Source organism: Osmia lignaria, chromosome 7 (genome assembly GCF_051020975.1).
Source record: "Osmia lignaria lignaria isolate PbOS001 chromosome 7, iyOsmLign1, whole genome shotgun sequence".
Taxonomy (NCBI): domain Eukaryota; kingdom Metazoa; phylum Arthropoda; class Insecta; order Hymenoptera; family Megachilidae; genus Osmia; species Osmia lignaria.
This window is the reverse complement of record NC_135038.1, coordinates 2,834,451-2,852,288: the sequence shown is the minus strand read 5'-3', so window position 1 is coordinate 2,852,288 and position 17,838 is coordinate 2,834,451. Positions and strand designations below refer to the sequence as shown.

The following is a 17,838-nucleotide window of genomic DNA, read 5'->3' as shown; positions in this document are numbered from 1 at the left end:
GTTTTGTTCAGTTTTTCATTTTTTACAACTAGAATTTGCAATGGAGAAATCTGAAAAAATTCCTTAATACGCGTTACTGACAAGTAAACCTACCCAAGTGTTACACTCAATTACATTAAAATTAGGGCCCTCCCCATGGTCCGCCATCCAAGGGTTATGAAAATCACCTTACTTACTGTCAGATAATTGTCTTGCTAATATTTATGTAAACAATATCTAGCAATTAATTTTATATTCAGATTGTCAATAAAAATTTAATATATATTTATTTTAATTCAACTTTGGGCTTCAAATAGACATAATAAAAGTGGCACTTTGTGATAATTTTATGTCACTAAATCATGTCAGGCTTTATAAATAGTTTCGAAATAAAATATAAGTAGACATAAATTATTTTCTATTCAAAACATATATGAAACGTTTACACAGTCATCTTCAATAAACTTTAAGCTTTAAACTGATGTATCATAAGAGCTATTAGTAATACTTTTATGTCATCAAATTGAGTGAAACTGTATGTTATCTTTATGTTTTGTCTTAACTTTATGCTAACTGACGTCAGACTTTTATGTGTGGAGCATGAATGACCAAAGTGGCGACAAAAAAGAATTACCTATATCGTTATTCGTTCCAATGATTGCTATAGTAAAAGAAAGGAAGGAGATAGATAACCGCATTACAGTATAACGATTATGACTATACAATAACCGTAAGGTCCGCTGTTATAACAGTATGTGTAGATATCTTAAACGTATAATCTTGAACGTAAAACGTGTAACCTGTAGCATACGAGTTTCTAGCATAGCCGTAAACGTAAGTACCACACTTAACGATAGGTTACCGAGTGGCTACTGGTGAATAGGATCATAAAACCTTCGCATTTGGTCATACGTTTCATTGATTGCACGTAGGTTAGTTAGTAGGTACATAAACAGCCGAAAAATAAGGAAAAGTCAGTCCAATCATGATCAATGATTTGTCTTCTCTATACATGTACATCATAAAAACTAAGAGAATAATATATAAATATCAGTGTAAGTATCAGTTTTTTTTCCGGAATATATGGAGGAAGTTTTACCATTCATTTCTCCAAAATAAATTGATTCGGAGCGGGCCTCGAAGGAGTCTGTGCTCTTAACTCACATTTATCTGCATTCTCTCTATCATTTCTCTCTATTTATCCTTCCTATTATTTCAAGATTCAACAGATCATCAAGAACCTACAAAGTGACAAGGCCTATGTTCCCCATAACAGAACAGAACAGTTCAAGCACCTTTTAAAAAAGTTATGTTCCGACTATATTACTTTTATAAAGAAACGTTCTTCCAACTTTTTCTCAAACGAATGGAAATTCAACAGGGTTGTACTAGTTTCAAAATCCTACCATTCAGAAGCAATCCTAAAACATAGTTATTGCTCTATCAGCCTGTTAAATAAATATGACGGAAAATGTAGTTATGAAACTCATTTGGGCTCAACTAAACCCAAGTTAATGCAGACCTGTCCAAACATTGCCCTGAAGTTTCGGGGCTCCCTGTAACGAGATAAGCTTCCGAATAGCAATAACAGACGCTGTATTCTACCCACTTTACCCGCTTTATATTTTCTTTCTCTCTTTTTCAATACTTTCTCTATTCAGTTTTTCCGAAGATTTACGCCCTGTATTCTTTCTAATTAACGCCTGCTTAGGATCAGTACGCTCGTGTGCCGCCGTACGCAGTATAAACAATATGGCGTGTTGAGCATGTCACTCTTCTAAGTTCGGGTTAGTAGAGCTGCTGTTTCAAATATTTTATATAAAATTGCCCCGACTGATAAGAGGCCTGCTACCGCGGCAAATCTTTGAACAGCATTGCTTCAGTGCAATTTTTGCATTAGTGCAGAAATGGCCAAGGGAACCTGGGGCTTGGGTTTTATCTCTTAGCACAAAATAAGATAGTGTCGTATAAGATACTTGAAGCGACACCTCCGTTATATCCACTATAACAACAGAAGTGATGGTCTAAATCCGGATTAATCTTAGAGACTTCATACGGAGAAACTGAGAAACTCCGAACGATTCTTGTCTCTGCTGCATAGAGAGACAAGTACAGCGCGATAGTCGAACAGTGATTTTGACATCAAAGATTTTGAAGCGAAGAAGCAATATTTTCTTATAATTCTTTTATTAAAACATTCTTTGTATACAGTGAGTCCTCAACTTACGCGATTAATTCGGTTAGCGATTTCCTAAGACGAATAGTATCTGAGCTCCACCACTGAAAGGTTATTAATACGATCTGCTTTGTACACACTATATGTATGTACTCATTTGAAAGGAAAATTCAAATAAACCAACAATGTTTATGGCAAACTATGAATCCGCGTAAATCAAGGACTTACTGTAATTATATACAGCTATACAGGGTCTACCATTTATCTCGGAACCCGTGCGCGCGCGAACACATGAATGTAGCAACAGCGCTAAAATTCGGTAGATGCGCCCTCTGCAAACCATTGCTGAAAGTATAATGTCATGTAGAGAGCTGTGGGGAATGATGTGAAAATCCCTAGAGTTAAGTTGGTAATTGACCGAACTCTAGTCCGAGATTCGATTCGGGATACGAGTATGCACGACCAGCAGTGGAACTTCGAGTCGGCTTGGCTCGGCTCGGCAAAACTCGGGCGCGATCGGCAGAAAGACAAACATACTCGTATCCCGAATCGAATCTCGGACCAGAGTATCGCCGATCATGTCAAACGTTGCGCTATTGCCACATTCATGAGTTCGCGCGCGCACGGATTCCGAGATAAATGGTAGATCCTGTACAGAGCCCAGTTTTATAATTTGGCTTTTAAAAATTTGTGAAATATATGTTTTTATAGAAGAAAATTTGTTTACAATTATTCACAAGAAAGAGCTTTGTATGTCAATCGATATATTCTTTCTGATTATAAATATAATTACACGTTTCTCCCATCATTTTTCCATGTTTGTACTCTTTGTACTAGAGGTACAGGTTACTGTCGAAAGTGAACCTTGATGGGTTAATAACTCGCTCTGCCGTTCCCAAGCTTTAGCTTATATCGGTGGTGTTAAAAGGAACTTTTTGCGCTTAAAATAAATCCACTCCCCTGTAGCCACCACTCTCCAAGTGGCGCCGGGTATGGATAAACTGTCCACTAGTGAGCTGGCCAATCATCGTTTCCGGGTACGGAAGACCCAACACTTGACTCATTGTCGGCATAAGGAGTGTCGATATAGGGACGAAAAAGCTAATCTGAGTGGGATGAAACACCCTCCAGGCGCCTTGTGCCTATGTCACAGCCGACTCTAGTACTAGCCGTGCTGAAGTAAAAATGGCAACACCGCGGGAGTCCGGTCTGAATATATCAACACCTACCCTACTCTATCTGCCTCCCGGACTCCCAGACTCTCAGCCAATCAACGTCGTCAGACTCCCGACTACTCTCTGGACTTCACATAACCTCTTTGGTTTCGTTCCAATAATTTCGCTTGTTTCAAGGTTTTTATTAACTTATATAGACGTTGATCAATTCTTAAATGTTTCAATTTGATCCAAAGATGGTTTCATTTTGCATCATACCTAAATTTTCTTGAAACCACTGTAAATATTTCAAATATCATGCTTCCAACACCAAACTACTTTGAGAGTACACAAAATATATATCACATTTATAACAATTTTATACTACCACATCACTTCTATTTGCCATAGTTGTAACGTTTATATATTGTTTATACATAATTAACACAAAATAGTGTATATTACTACAGCTTTTAATTAAAAAAGACGTTAATTACAATTCCGAGCACAGGACTCTGTTTTTGAAAATAGGACTCCCGATTGTCACGTGAGCGGTGTTGCCACGTTGTTCAGCATGGCTAGTACTAGAGTCGGCTGTGGCCTATGTACTGTACGCGTCTGCTAAGTTGAGACTCCTAAGGAATTGGGTCTGATTGGTCGGAGCTAGATGGGCCAGACTTAGACACGCACACTTATACAGTTGACCCACACGCATTCTCGCTATTCGCTCTCTAGGTTACAACTACTAGTAGAAACTACTACTACTACTACTAGACGAGGGTTCGAGGTGAGGATTAGGCGGAGCGTTTCACACCTCGAGTCTCAACTTAGTAGACGCTTACAATACTAGACTCTAGTAACTAGAGGCACACTGAGTTGCATTGAACTTGTCGCAGTGAAGTTGGCTACAAATTCACTGCAACAAGTTCAATGCAACTCAATGTACAAAAAGATACTAGAGGTATCACTCCTGTTGACCGAGAGTAGATTCGAACTTCCAAATACGTTCAATGGGTGCTTTCGGGCCCATCCGCGATGTATCGTGAGTTGCATTGAACTTGTCGCAGTGAAGTTGGCTACAAATTCATTAGTTCCTTCACGCCGCGTCGGTGAGTAAATGCGTGGCCAACTTCACTGCGACAAGTTCAATGCAACTCCCGAGGAGAACTACCCAAGTGTTACGCTCACTTATTAATGAAACTTTGCCACCTTGTAGAGCTCGTCGCCCTGAACATGCCTATACCCCTTTTTGGGGGCAGACGGCTAATTGTTTAAAAGATATTAACAATTAAAGTTAGTTACTCCTTACATTGAGAAGCATGACAAAGTAACACATATATGTATATGCTTAGCTCCGCGGTAAAACGCTTGACTCGCAATCTAACTGTCCATGATTCGAAACTTTTTTTTCTTTTTTCTTTTTTCTTTTTAATGATAATTTGTCTCTTTTTGAATAACTATTACAACTGTGCTATAATCATTGCATTTATTAATAGGTAATTAATTACATGTGCTGAAATTTTTATAGAATTTAAGTTATCTTTTCTATCCAATACGTACATTAACACCCTTACCGCATTCAAAATTTACACGCGTAGAAACACTACCTCAAAAATACATGGATCTTTCGTTTTGTGGTGAAGATTTGGTTTTTTTCTTTCCCGATTGACAATTGCGTAAATAGAATTGTATTATCCCCATGGATATAATACATAGCTTACATCGGGAGACGTCAAGTGTGTAGTGTTAAAAAATTCAACAACAAAAACATGTATCTTTTGATCGCGTAAAACGAGAATGTGTACAAAAAGTTCCGCGTGAACGGAAACACTTTTTATCGCATAAAATGAAACTCACGTAAAAAGGTCCATTTATACTTAACCGCAACGTCACCGTATCGTCAACGTAAAGCCTTTCTCTCCGTTTCCATTCTGCCCTAAAAAGGGAATTCACTGTTTGTCACCGTGTCCCGACCACAACCTGTACAGAGTGTACAAAAAAGAAGGGGTCAAAGTTGAGTGTGTGTACTCAGCATAACAAGCAAAAAGATCTGGTGAACTTGTAGAAAAGGTCCTCTCCCTCCGGTTTCGATGATTTTAAATATGTTATCAAATTCGACATTTTAAACAACTTTTTTCCTCTAAGCCAGTGTTTCCCCACCTTTTTTGTGCTATGCCCCACTTAAGCCTTTCTAAAATTCTTATACCCTCTAGGTAACGTAAACATACTTTTTAATATTCAAAAATTGAATTGTTTACTGAAGAAACTTAAATGATAGGTTTTACAAAGAAATCATTAGAAGTTGAGGAAATACAGTAAGTCAATTTTCAAAACATATAATGGAGAACTGAAATACAAGTAGGAAATAATTTTAATGAAAGATTTTGCTATATTATTGTAATTATTAATAATTATGGACGTTTACCCAGCTCGAGTAGCGACTGAGAGTTGCCATACGGTTAACTTAAACTCTGGACGAGTTCATTTTCGAACTGCCCCCCTGTGAGGCGTGGGCTCCACGTTGGAAAATACTGCTCTAAGCTATGTCGGACTTGATTAGTTTGCGAGATATTTAGTTATTTAGAGCAGCTATTCTTAACCGCCGGTCCGTGGAGAATTTTTACCTGTCCGCATTAACAAATTTTCTTATTCAAAAAAAAATAATAATAAAATTTTAATTTATAAAATTACGAGCTGAAAATATTTTTAACTTGTTGCGATTTAATTATTGTAATTAATAATTGAATGAGATGTATGCAGAAATAAAAGATTTATTCAAGTACAAACGACGCGTTGACTATTGCATAAAAGTAGGAAAAAACCGTTATAAACTAAAGAAGATCATAAAGAAGAAAGCAGTACAGAAAATCAATGTGACAAACATACAGTGAATAAAAAACAGTTGGTACTACTGCTAGTGTCTATGTTCATATGCTATATAAACATTATTCAACATAACTCATAACTCATTGGACCTTCATGGGGCGCGAACCTGCGTCAAAAAAATTTCCAGCGGTTCCACAGTCGGGACCATCTTTGCTGAAAAACTTTCTAATATTTTAGAAGATAAGGTGCGTAATTTTCAGTTAATTACAATAACTCCACTCTCTCCATTCAGATTTTGCTCCATCCAACGCAAAATATAAAAAATCAGACAATTCACTAACTATATAAAGAAAATGTAAAAATTGAAGGTATTTCTCAAGTTATCGTACAAAATATGCCGAAAACGACGGTTTTTGATTTTTGTAAGTACGCTGCACTACACCTAAAAATCTGAAAAAAATTCGAGGTAATAGTCATGCTAATATCTAACTACTGTGAAAGTAAAAATCTAGTCGCTCGAAAACTTCTACCCGAGATCTCAATTTTTCGACTTTTTTTTGTGTTTTTGATTTTTCACGCCTGGGATTTGCAACCGAAAAATTTGAAAAAATTCACAATCATAAAGAAACATGTCTAGAATATTTTACAATTTTTACAGATATTTTGCATAATGTTAAATAGAAGAAATATGGCAACAACTACTTTTTCTTTCTTACCCTGTAACTACCCTCCCGGTTGAGGTACAGGGTTGAAACTTGGTGTACCATGGTTTTTTGGGATAAGCTATCGAATGCTGCATTGCGAAGTAAAATCGGCTCAAGGGCGCTTTTGATCATCTTATCCTGCTATACCCTTTGGGGAAACTTCCGTAAGGCCCCCCCACCGGGTGGCCGGCAGGTAGGGAGTGGATTTATTTAGAGCAATTGCGCCCTTTAACGCAAAAGCGAGTTGCTAACCCGCCAAGGCTCAAGTAAACAATAATGAAGTTAGGACTGGTTAGATTAGGTGGAGTAGCCTCTGTGACTTTTTAGCTTGCTGGAGTTGTGCCTTCTTCTGGTACGCAGACTTGTGGAGTACCTTGTGTACGCCACAAGAGTGCCGCGAAATTATGAATTGTTTACATGTAAAAAGACAAATATTAATAAAAGCCTTCATATCTTTACTAACTGTAAAAGGATAAAAATGCCGTGAATTTTGTTTAATGATTTTAGTGTGCCGTCAGACAAAAAGTTTGAGAACCTCTGGTCTATGTAAAGAGGAACTCGCTCAACCGGCAATATAAAGAGCAGCGATATAGCAGAAGTTTATTGTACCCGATATTTTTAAAACGTTCCCATAAATATAAGCACATCGTCTCCAATCCATTTTTTATGAAACATTGTACCACACATCTAAGGAAATGGTAAGGTGCACCATCGTACATAAACCACATTTATTGCCTACCTATTGCAGTGATAAAGTATCCAATATTTCAGAGAATTTGTATTTCAGGAAGTGAAGAAATACTGTTACTGTCAACTAATTTAGTAAAATAACTAGACCGATCAGTTAATTCGTAAAAATTTATGTCTAATTATTAACGAAAATCGATGCTGATGGTTCAATTGAGAAACAGGAAGAGAGTTTCTACCTGTTCAAACATGTATGTTATAAAAATGATTAAAAAGGGAAGGTATTGTACCTCCGGTCAGTTTCCATATAACGTTGGATAACCCTTTTATTTGATATATTTAAATAAATCTGTGAACAAATAACTGGTAATATTATAGTTCATGCGCAATGCCAAACGAGCGCGGCAATTCAGGAGTTGTTTACCCCCCAAATATTTCTATAAAAAAAATCAAAAAAATACGCGTTCCTTAATTAGCTTCCCTCTTGAAGTTTTAATAGGTTTTATTTCGATCAGATCAAAACTGATATTTTGCAGCAAGAAATTGGTCACTTTAGAGGTAGTTCACCCCCTAAATATGTTCTTCTGCCGCTAAAAAAAAATGTGTCCCTTAGTTTTTCATATATTATAACATATTCAAATTTCAGAAAAAAACGGAGAGTGACACTTCCGTAGGTTTACTTGTAAGTGTGTAAAGAAAATGTAAAAATTCAAGGTATTTCTCATCTTATCGCACGAAATATGTCGAAAATATCGGTTTGACACACCAGAATGAAAATTCTGAAAAAAAATTCAGGATACTTGCCATGTTAATATGTAACTATTGAGAAAATCAAAAATATAGTGCCGAAATCGATTCTACCCGAAATCTCAATTTTTCCACTTTTTTTTGCGTTTTTGATTCTTCACGCCTAGGATTAGCAACCGAAAAATCTGAAAAAATTCACAATCATAAACAAACATGTCTAGAATATTCTAGAATTTTTTCAAATTTTTTTAAATACCATCAAATAGGGAAAATATGGCAAAAATCGTGTTTCCTATTTTACCCTGTAACTACCCTCCCGGTTGTGATACAGGGTTGAAACTTGGTATGCAACGGTTCTTTTTCTTAAGCTATTAAATGGTGCATAGCTCAATAAAATCAGCTCAAGGGCGCTTTTGACCATCTTATCCTGCTACAGCCTTATGCATTTTCTTTAAATATTATTTTTCTAAAATATCAAACATTTTCAATTAAAAATTATACATTTAATTTTTGGTAAGTCTGGATCTCTATGAATCTTTCTCTCCACCCATCATATCTTATGATTACAAGTTTTTAAAACTTTTCCTATTCGGCACAAACGAACTATAATAGTATTCCCCACTCCTCACAGAACATTGTACCACTTTTCTAGCTAAATACAGATTAAGATTTCATGGTTTTTAAAAATCACTGCTTACGAAAGATAATATAAAAAAGAAGAGAAACTTAGAAGTTTAAAAGTCATAAGGCGAGCTACCCTCGGGGAAAAGTCCTTCCATTATAGACTCTATGCTCCAATGCTCGTCAATTTAACCAAAGAAATCGTTTCTTCGTATTCACCCTGAGCCAAAAATCTTTAAGCCAGTGGTTCTCAACTTTTTTGCGAATTCGTACCACCAAAACTAAAATTTAAGAATTTTAGTATGTACCACTTAAAAACTATGTTTTGTACACAGGAGTTTAATAATGCTAATACAATTAATTGCAGTTAATGAGTAATGTATCTTAACATTGAAAATACAGTTTGGATGATGAAATTGTTATATTATATATTGCACAAACTCGTACATGTAAATACAGTAGGCTCTCTTTATACATATTGCCACGTGAGCGATTTGACGTTACACTAGTACCACCCTTTCATCATCATAGTATAGTGTATGGAAATAATACATTTCTATTTCGCCTTCCCCTTCCAAATGTGAACTTGAAAGCTTGACAATCTTTTCACTCCTACAGTCCCATTGACGACAATATGTATAACGAGAATTTCCTGTATCATTGGTTGTCTAGCACTAATTTTGATCGAAATACAAAAGTATACAATTAGAATTTTGCAAATACAGTATACCTTACATATACAATATGAAACTTAACAAATATTAATAGATAAAGTGCCATAACGGCTAGTAACTAACGCTACAAATATAATATGTTCAAATAATTAGATAAAAAAAAGAAAAATTTGAATACTATTACTATTAAAAGCTTAAAATTAAAAATTAAAAATTAAAAACTGTTCATTTTCCTAATAATCAGAGTTTGTAGATATTTTACTACAGTAGACTCTCGTTATATTGCCGCGAGGGGATTGCAAGAATGAAAAATTTTTTAAACTTTCAAGCTCTTTTTTGGAGGAAGGGGAGAAGAGATAGACGGGTATCACCTTTATAGACTATAATGGTGGAAGTTCACGTTCAAAATATTCACATGGCAACATACATAACAGGAGTAGTCTACTATAACGTCTATTTTCACTCAGTGCGATGATTAACATATTAATTTTGGTTTCTTAATTTGAATAAATATTCACTTTTTTAATAAAACGTACCATCATTTTTAATCATTAAATTTGTATACCTAATGTTTCACCATTAATGGTCTACTACCATAGAAATGCTAACGGTAAGCGTAAGGAATGAAATTTAATTAATAATAAAAAATAAGAACAATAATAAGTTTTGAACACATGAAATTACAATATTAATCCAAAGAATTAAGTTAAAGCATCAGATTAAAAAATTAATTCAAATAAGACTGTTTTTATTATAACAGTCAATGTTCAAATTAACATTAAAAATAAGTGTGTAAATAAATGACATGCAGTTCTATTGTTTAGTTATATTTCATTATGAAATTTTTAAATTCTTATGCTGTTCTACTTTTATATTCCGAAATGTACGTATTGCAATATGCTACGGACTTAAAATTCATAAGGCAAGGTTTATTAAAAAGATAAAGAAGACAGTAATAAAGCGAACATTAGACTAACTGATGAAAAATGAAAATTTTTTGTTCGTACTAAGAGCGTATAAATTTAATTACCTTCTCTCCATAATCACCCTCAACCGCGACCGTTGAAACATACTTCCACCCGAGTTGATGAATGATTTCCACCATGGCTTGGGCTTGAAAATTATCTGGCGGTACTACTCTACTGAAATATTCGAAGCGACTTTTATCCGACAGTTCTGTGCTCGTTGATGCATAGCTTATTTGTGGTATCTGCAGTCAGAGTAATTATCATCCTTTTATTTATTTATTCATGATTCATAGTTATAAATATGAAACAATTCTCTTAATGTTTATTTTCATAAAATTAACTAAAACTACTGTATTTAAAAATTGTCTGTTTATTCCTTGTCTAGCCGACATTGGGTCACTGTTGACCCATTACTTTCCTTGAAAAATATCTAAATGCTATATGTGCGTAAGAAATAAATATTAATATTTCAACAAAACAAAACAATATTTTATATAAGTAATGTAAATATTTAATATTTTTCTAAGACATTCTCTCCCTTTACTGTTTCAGTTCTAATAATATTCGGCGAGAAAAATTAAAAAATGTAAGTTTCCATCCGTTCGAAAGTTATGCGTATGTAAAACTGAATGATTTTATCGCACTTTTGAGGTTAGTTTGGCGCCATATTGATTTCTATCTATAGTTTGATTGGTCCGTAGAGATGCCCTAACCTAACACGTGTAAAGCATACTTATAAATAAGTTCGAGTTATTCTACCAAAATGAACGCTATCTGGTGCATCTCTTTACAGATATCGACTTCACTCATTGGACGAGTTATGGATAGAAGCCATTATGGCGTCAAAATAATCTGTCAAAATATACTGAAAACGCTCAACTGTTTATACAAAGTGTTAAATTTCAAACATAACAGGTGAAATATTTCGTAAACAATGCTTTTCAGGAAAAAATGTTTCATACAAGAATTGTAGAATTTCGGGGGCCATATAACATACGTAATATTATTAATGTGACGTTGGATAGCGTCTTCAAGGTCAGGTTGAGGTAAGAATGAATTTGTTAGAAGGAAAACCATATGTTTTATTACAAAATTATATTTTACTATTTAATTTGGATAACTTTGATCTAAAGCATTCTTTTTTTTTATTTATCTAATATACAGGATGTTCGACAACAGGTGGGAGATTTTTTAAGGGGTGATTCTAGGGATCAAAATAGGACGAAAATCATGAATGATGAAATAACGTTTGCGGCTTTGTTTTCCAATAATTAACGTTTAAAAATTCGAGTAAAAAGCGTCTAAAACCTGCTATCTGCCCAGCAACGACGACTGAACGTCAGGTCACTAGGGATGGGTACAGTCATAACCAAGAATCATTGAATAGTAGGAACTTACCTCGTGCTATTCTGCAGCATTCGGCTTTCTCTTCTTGGTTATGACTGTACCCACCTCTGCTGACCTGACGTCCAGTCGTCGTTGCTGGGCAGATAGCAGGTTTTAGACGCTTTTTACTGGAATTTTTAAACATTAATTACTGGAAAACAAAGCCGCAAACGCTATTTCGTCATTCTTGATATTCGTCTTATTTTGATCCCTAGAATCACCCCTTTAAAAATCTTCCACCTGTTGTCGAACACCTTGTATTTTCAAATATTCAAGTATTTCGTAGCTATAGCATCTTTGATGATAAACTCTAGCAGCGTCTTTAACATTTCGTCCACATTTACCATAACTTAAAAGCATGCCACGATATTCCACATCAGTGTAACATACCATAACGGCAAGTGATAAAAGAATAGAAATTGGTAACACAACTTACTCTAATGATCACATAAGTCGCACTACTGTAATTATCTTTTTGAGTGAGTATAAAATTGCGTGGATTGGCGTTAACAATGTAAACACTTTGAACACATGTTCAGTCTATTTATTATATGTTTTTCTAATTGACTAGAATACCATTGAAAATTAAATGACGGAAAGAAACGATTCAGAAAAGAAGTAATAATTTATTAATAGATCTTTAAAACAGATGAAATTTGTAGGTGTAACTAGAAGAACAAGTTTTCAAGTTACCAAGTTTTTAAAAAAATATTAGATAAATAAAAAAATGCTTCAGGTAAAAGTTGTTTAAATTAATTAATGTAATAAGATGTTACGATAAGAAATACGGGTTTCCGTTTAAAACATTTATTCTAGCTTCAATTTGACCTTGAAGATATTGCCCAAGGTCACATTAGCATTACTATAATACGCGCCCCTCGAAAGTCTACAAGTTTTATACGAAACGTTTTTTTTTTAAATGCATTGTGTACGAGATATTCTACTTGTTATGTTTGAAATTTAACATCCTGTATATGTAACTTCTGAACGGATGAAATTTATATGTCACAAAGTAAAATTCAGTCACATTTTGCATTAAAAAGCTCGATCTAATGCTTGCATAACGAAAGTTCAGCTGTGGGTTACAAATGAGCCTGTATCGACCTGTTGTGTCGTTTCGCTTTTAGCTCGTTCTTCGATGGTTATGGTACCTTTGCTTAAGATAATTACATTGCAGAATAAAGATATTCTTTTGTTTTTAATACCAATAAAACTACACCTAGTAGAATACCAAATTTCATGAAAAATTAATATAAATAATTCATTCTGTTGCAAAAGATTAAAAACATTTGTTTAATTTTTTTTCAGAATTTTTATTTTAATTTTTTCAGAATCTTTATTTCTTTTCAGTTTCATTTGGTTAAACAGTAATTACATAGTACTATAACCAACCATCGATAAGATTGATAGTATAGATAAAATAGTATTTATAATTAATATGCAGTCACACAAAAAAAAACTTTCTACGCACATATAGGTGCATTAATATATGTTTTATTAGCAATACATTTTCCATGCATACAATAGATGATCAAATTATTAGAGCCACCTGCATAAATAATTGATTTTTTTATAATTTTTTAATTATATTTTTTATAATTACATAAACAAAGTTCAATTTTTAACAGGAAATTGTTAATTAGAAATTACCAAGAATAAAAATTGTCATATTATAATTTTTAATTTCGCATAACAACAAAGAATCTATTTTTTATACTTCGTCGATTTTAACTTTATCTGTATCATATTCACTTCCTTTCCCCCTCTTATATACCCCACCGATCTTGTCTCTTCTATTGCCTCTTCTACCCCAATTATTTTTAGAATCCATTCCGCTCTCTTCTTAATCTCTTCTCTTGTTGCTTTTATACCTTTAATTATTATGTTTTTCTTCGTCTCTTCCGTTTCCTTCCACTCCAGTTTCTTTTCCAATCCTCTCACTCTCTTCCCTAATATTTCTTCACATACCTCCTCTTTTCTTTTCCCTTCCGTCAGTTGATCTATCTTTTTAACTTTCTTATCTAGCTCCTTCCATCTTACGTTCTGCTTCACCCCCCTCTCCAACGCCTCTACTTTCTCCATCAGTATTTCTATTTTCCTTTCCATATCTCTCTTCTGTTTCATCCATTTATCTTCTCTTCTTTCCATTTCTTCTTTTATTTTTTCCATCTCCCCTCTTAGCTCCTTCCCTAGCACTTTCATGTTTGATTCCATCCTCTCCCCTAATCCTTCTTCTTCTTCCTTTTTCTCTTTCTTCTTTTCCGGAGATGTCCCTATCAATTTGCTCACCTTTTTCCTCACCTCTTCTTCAGCTCCTCTCTCCTCTCTCTTTCTCTTCCATATTTCCTCTAGATTTACCATACTTCTCGCACTACTCCTTTCTTTTCTCAGCATCTCCACATTCGTCGGTTTTTCCCTTCTTCCGCCCTTATCCGACCTCCTTCCTCTATTTTCTTCCCATCCTTATCCTCTTCCATTCTTTGGGGTATTATCACCTTTCCCCTTTTGCCTTCTTTACCGACTTAACCGATCTCTCCTACTCTCTTCTTCCTCTCGTTCTCCCTGGGTGTTTCTCACTCCAGGCCATTGTAGTGGAACGGTTCAAGGAGAGCCGCGGGAAATGTGGTTTCGGTAATTAAATGTCTATAGATTACTTTTTGCACAGAACTATTGCACTTTATTTCTTTTTTCTGTGTTTTTTAGCATCACAACGCTTTCTAATGTACCCTTACAAAAATCGGGGGTGCGCGTCTTAAAACTAGGCTTACCAACTACTTAAACTAAAAGATACTAAACTAAACCAAACGACACAACCGACTCTATACTCCGTTCAACGAGACGAGTCACCAAGCACGTGAACAGGACAGGGCCGACTTACGGGTTCCGAATCCCCACATCACATCGAAAGATAAGCCTGACCTTGCATGCAAGAGCCCTCGGCAAGGGACCATCATAACTTGGCCCTGAGTTGTAACATGTGGCAGCCAATGACCGCAGTCGTAGAGCCGATCACGTGAGTTGTGTGTACGGAGTATAGTACTAGCTATGCTGAACAACGTGACAACACCGCTCACGTGACAATCGGGAGTCCTATTTTCAAAAACAGAATCCTGTGCTCGGAATTATAATGAACGTCTTTCTTAATTAAATGTTGTAGTAATATACACTATTTTGTATTAATTATGTATAAACAATACATAAACGTTGCAACTATGGCAAATAAAAGTGATGTGGTAGTATAAAATTGTTATAAATGTGATATATATTTTGTGTACTCTCAAAGTAGTTTGGTGTTGTGAAGCATGATATTTGAAATATTTACAGTGGTTTCAAGAAAATTTAGGTATGATGCAAAATGAAACCATCTTTGAATCAAATTGAAACATTTAAGAATTGATAAACGTGTATATAAGTTAATAAAAACCTTGAAACAAGCGAAATTATTGGAACGAAACCAAAGAGGTTATGTGAAGGCCAGAGAGTAGCCGGGAGTCTAACGATGTTGATTGGCTGGGAGTCCGGGAGGCAGGTAGAGTAGAGTAGGTGTTGATATATTCAGACCGGACTCACGCGGTGTTGCCATTTTTACTTCAGCACGGCTAGTACTAGGGTCGGCTGTGTGTATAGATGGCGCGTTAGTGCCCTGCAAAGTTAGTCGCTGCACCCTTTCTTCCCGTTATCCATATCACAGTATAGGAAAGAACAGTAGGATCACTCTGCCAATAAGCGTACCATTAATTGTCGCTCGCGCATGACCGAATCGCACAACCAACAATATGGCGGCTGTGAATATATATGATAATAGTTTCTTGCATTTTAACCTCTGTTACTTCTAAAACATTCCTGTTGCGATAAAATTCAGTTAATTTTATACAGAGATATAAAATATTTGTGAAAGTGGTGGATACCGTTGTTCCTTCAAAGGGTGCCAAAGTGCAAGCAGTGAAAGCAGTAACAGGCGTTCTGGGACACCCTATATTTTATATCTGTCAAATGATATTTATCCAACGTTTCTTGTACATTTTAGATATAGACAATATTATTATTATCATCATTGTTTTATCAAAATATTACCACTTTATGGGATGTTTATTAATTTCTAAGATATGCTGTATACATTATACATTTGTATATAATTTATTAGGACTTTATTAATTGAATAATTGTTGTATATAACAATTGTATTGTACATAGGTTTCAATAAAATGTATATTTTAATTAAATGTAGATATTTAATAGTCTTTTTATGGTATTCTATTACGAAATTTCTTTTTGATTGTACCGAGTGCTTTTCAAATTAGTCCTACTGTTCTTTCCTATACTGTGCCCATGTCTTCTTGTCTCTCACTTGGCTCCTAACCTCAACCTCCTACGCTTTCTTTGCACTCTCTTTTCTTCTTTATATCCCTACCCTACATTCAATTAATTCTTCCATCCTTATCTGTACCTTTCTACCTCTTTCTGTGCTATATCAAGTGTCGACTTTCTTCTTCTCTCTTTTTCATTCACACCTATATGTACCGCTCAATCTCGCACACGTCTTATCATAACCAGCTCCACAACCGAATTCTCTATTTTTTATACTGTAGCTCTAATCATTTTATCATTCACTGTATGCATATTTATATTCACTGTTATTTAGTATATTTTTTCCTTTGGAAAGAAAAACTTTCGCTTGCAAGTTGTAGCATTTCAAAGGAATCACGAGTTCATGTATGATTTTGTATAATGCATGTCATAAATATGAAATGTGATTCAGTATGTGAAACGTTAAAACGGGTGCAAAAATGTAGACCACAGAATTTAATTTTATTCACACGCGTATTGTTTTCAACGCGTTGGATCTGAATACATACTTTGCACGCACCTATTACACTGTGAATCACAAAAACATTAGTACACCATCAATACACAGTAAAACCGAAATATTTATAGCAGCGACCGTTGGCATAACTTGGACCTTTTTCTGAAATGGGATCCCTTAAAAAATTTGAAATTGTAAAATCTGGAATTGAGAGAATTTGAAATTTTGCAAATTTAGAACTTTGAAATTCTAGGATTCTGATATTTTATACAGATAATTCAATTAAAAAAATATAATCAATTTTAAAAGAGGTAGTTTGGTTTAAAGGGTGTACGCTCAATTTCGTGAATAGGTGTACATCACCAGATATTAAATCACACTTAGCTTATTTATTGCAGTCTCCATGTAAAGTGGAATTAAAGAAGTGTAAATTGTTTAAGGTTAAAAATGAACAGAGTACAAATTATTCGTGACTTAGTTCATGCATGCGATCATAAAAAATCTACATTAAAATGTAATAATTTTTAAATTATAAGAATTGGTTTCTAATCATTATTATTACGATTAGGTTTTTTTGTCTTTCTTATTGTTAAAAACAAGACGATGTTTGTTATGCAAAATCATAAAATAACAAAGGATGATCTAATCCAGGCCTGGCCAACGCGCGGCCCGCCGGGCGATTTTATATTTCTATTGAAAGTTTTATTTCTCGTTGTCTGTATACAAAAAATATTAAATAAATGAAAATTTTCATGTGTCACTGTAATAATTCGCAAGTACGACTACGATCTCCAGTTCTATATTTGATATCCACGAACGTCAAACGAAAGAATCTGTTTCGTTAGGCAACCATCGGTAACGTTCATCTGTCAATTGAATGCAGTTATGAACGAACGAATTCTTTTATCTCTGTGAATAGTGAATTAGGAGTTCTCGAAACCAACAGTCCGTTATTCGTTGCTGCGAGAACACCAAAAAACCACTACGCACAAGCTCGGATCCGTTTTATTACATTTTTTAAAAGCATGTTTACCTAAAGTGCGGCCCGCTGTAACGTTATACATTATCAAAGTGGCCCGTGAAATCATTTGAATTGGCCAGGCCTTATCTAA

General features: G+C 34.7%; 1 protein-coding gene and 1 long non-coding RNA gene across 3 annotated transcripts in view; one reads left to right on the top strand and one right to left on the bottom strand.

The window, feature by feature from the left end:
• Window positions 1-17,838, bottom strand: part of LOC117609657 (metabotropic glutamate receptor 8) — a 218,235-nt gene that overhangs the window by 57,650 nt on the left and 142,747 nt on the right. For both annotated transcript variants that reach the window (XM_076689003.1, XM_076689004.1), the window contains exon 5: window positions 10,599-10,778. In XM_076689003.1, coding sequence (XP_076545118.1) covers window positions 10,599-10,778 — 180 coding nt within the window. The remainder of the gene's footprint in view (window positions 1-10,598; window positions 10,779-17,838) is intronic.
• Window positions 6,284-7,994, top strand: LOC117609662 (uncharacterized). Its single transcript, XR_004582641.2, has 3 exons — window positions 6,284-6,380; window positions 7,347-7,537; window positions 7,627-7,994. It is a non-coding gene; the product is annotated as an uncharacterized LOC117609662 (long non-coding RNA).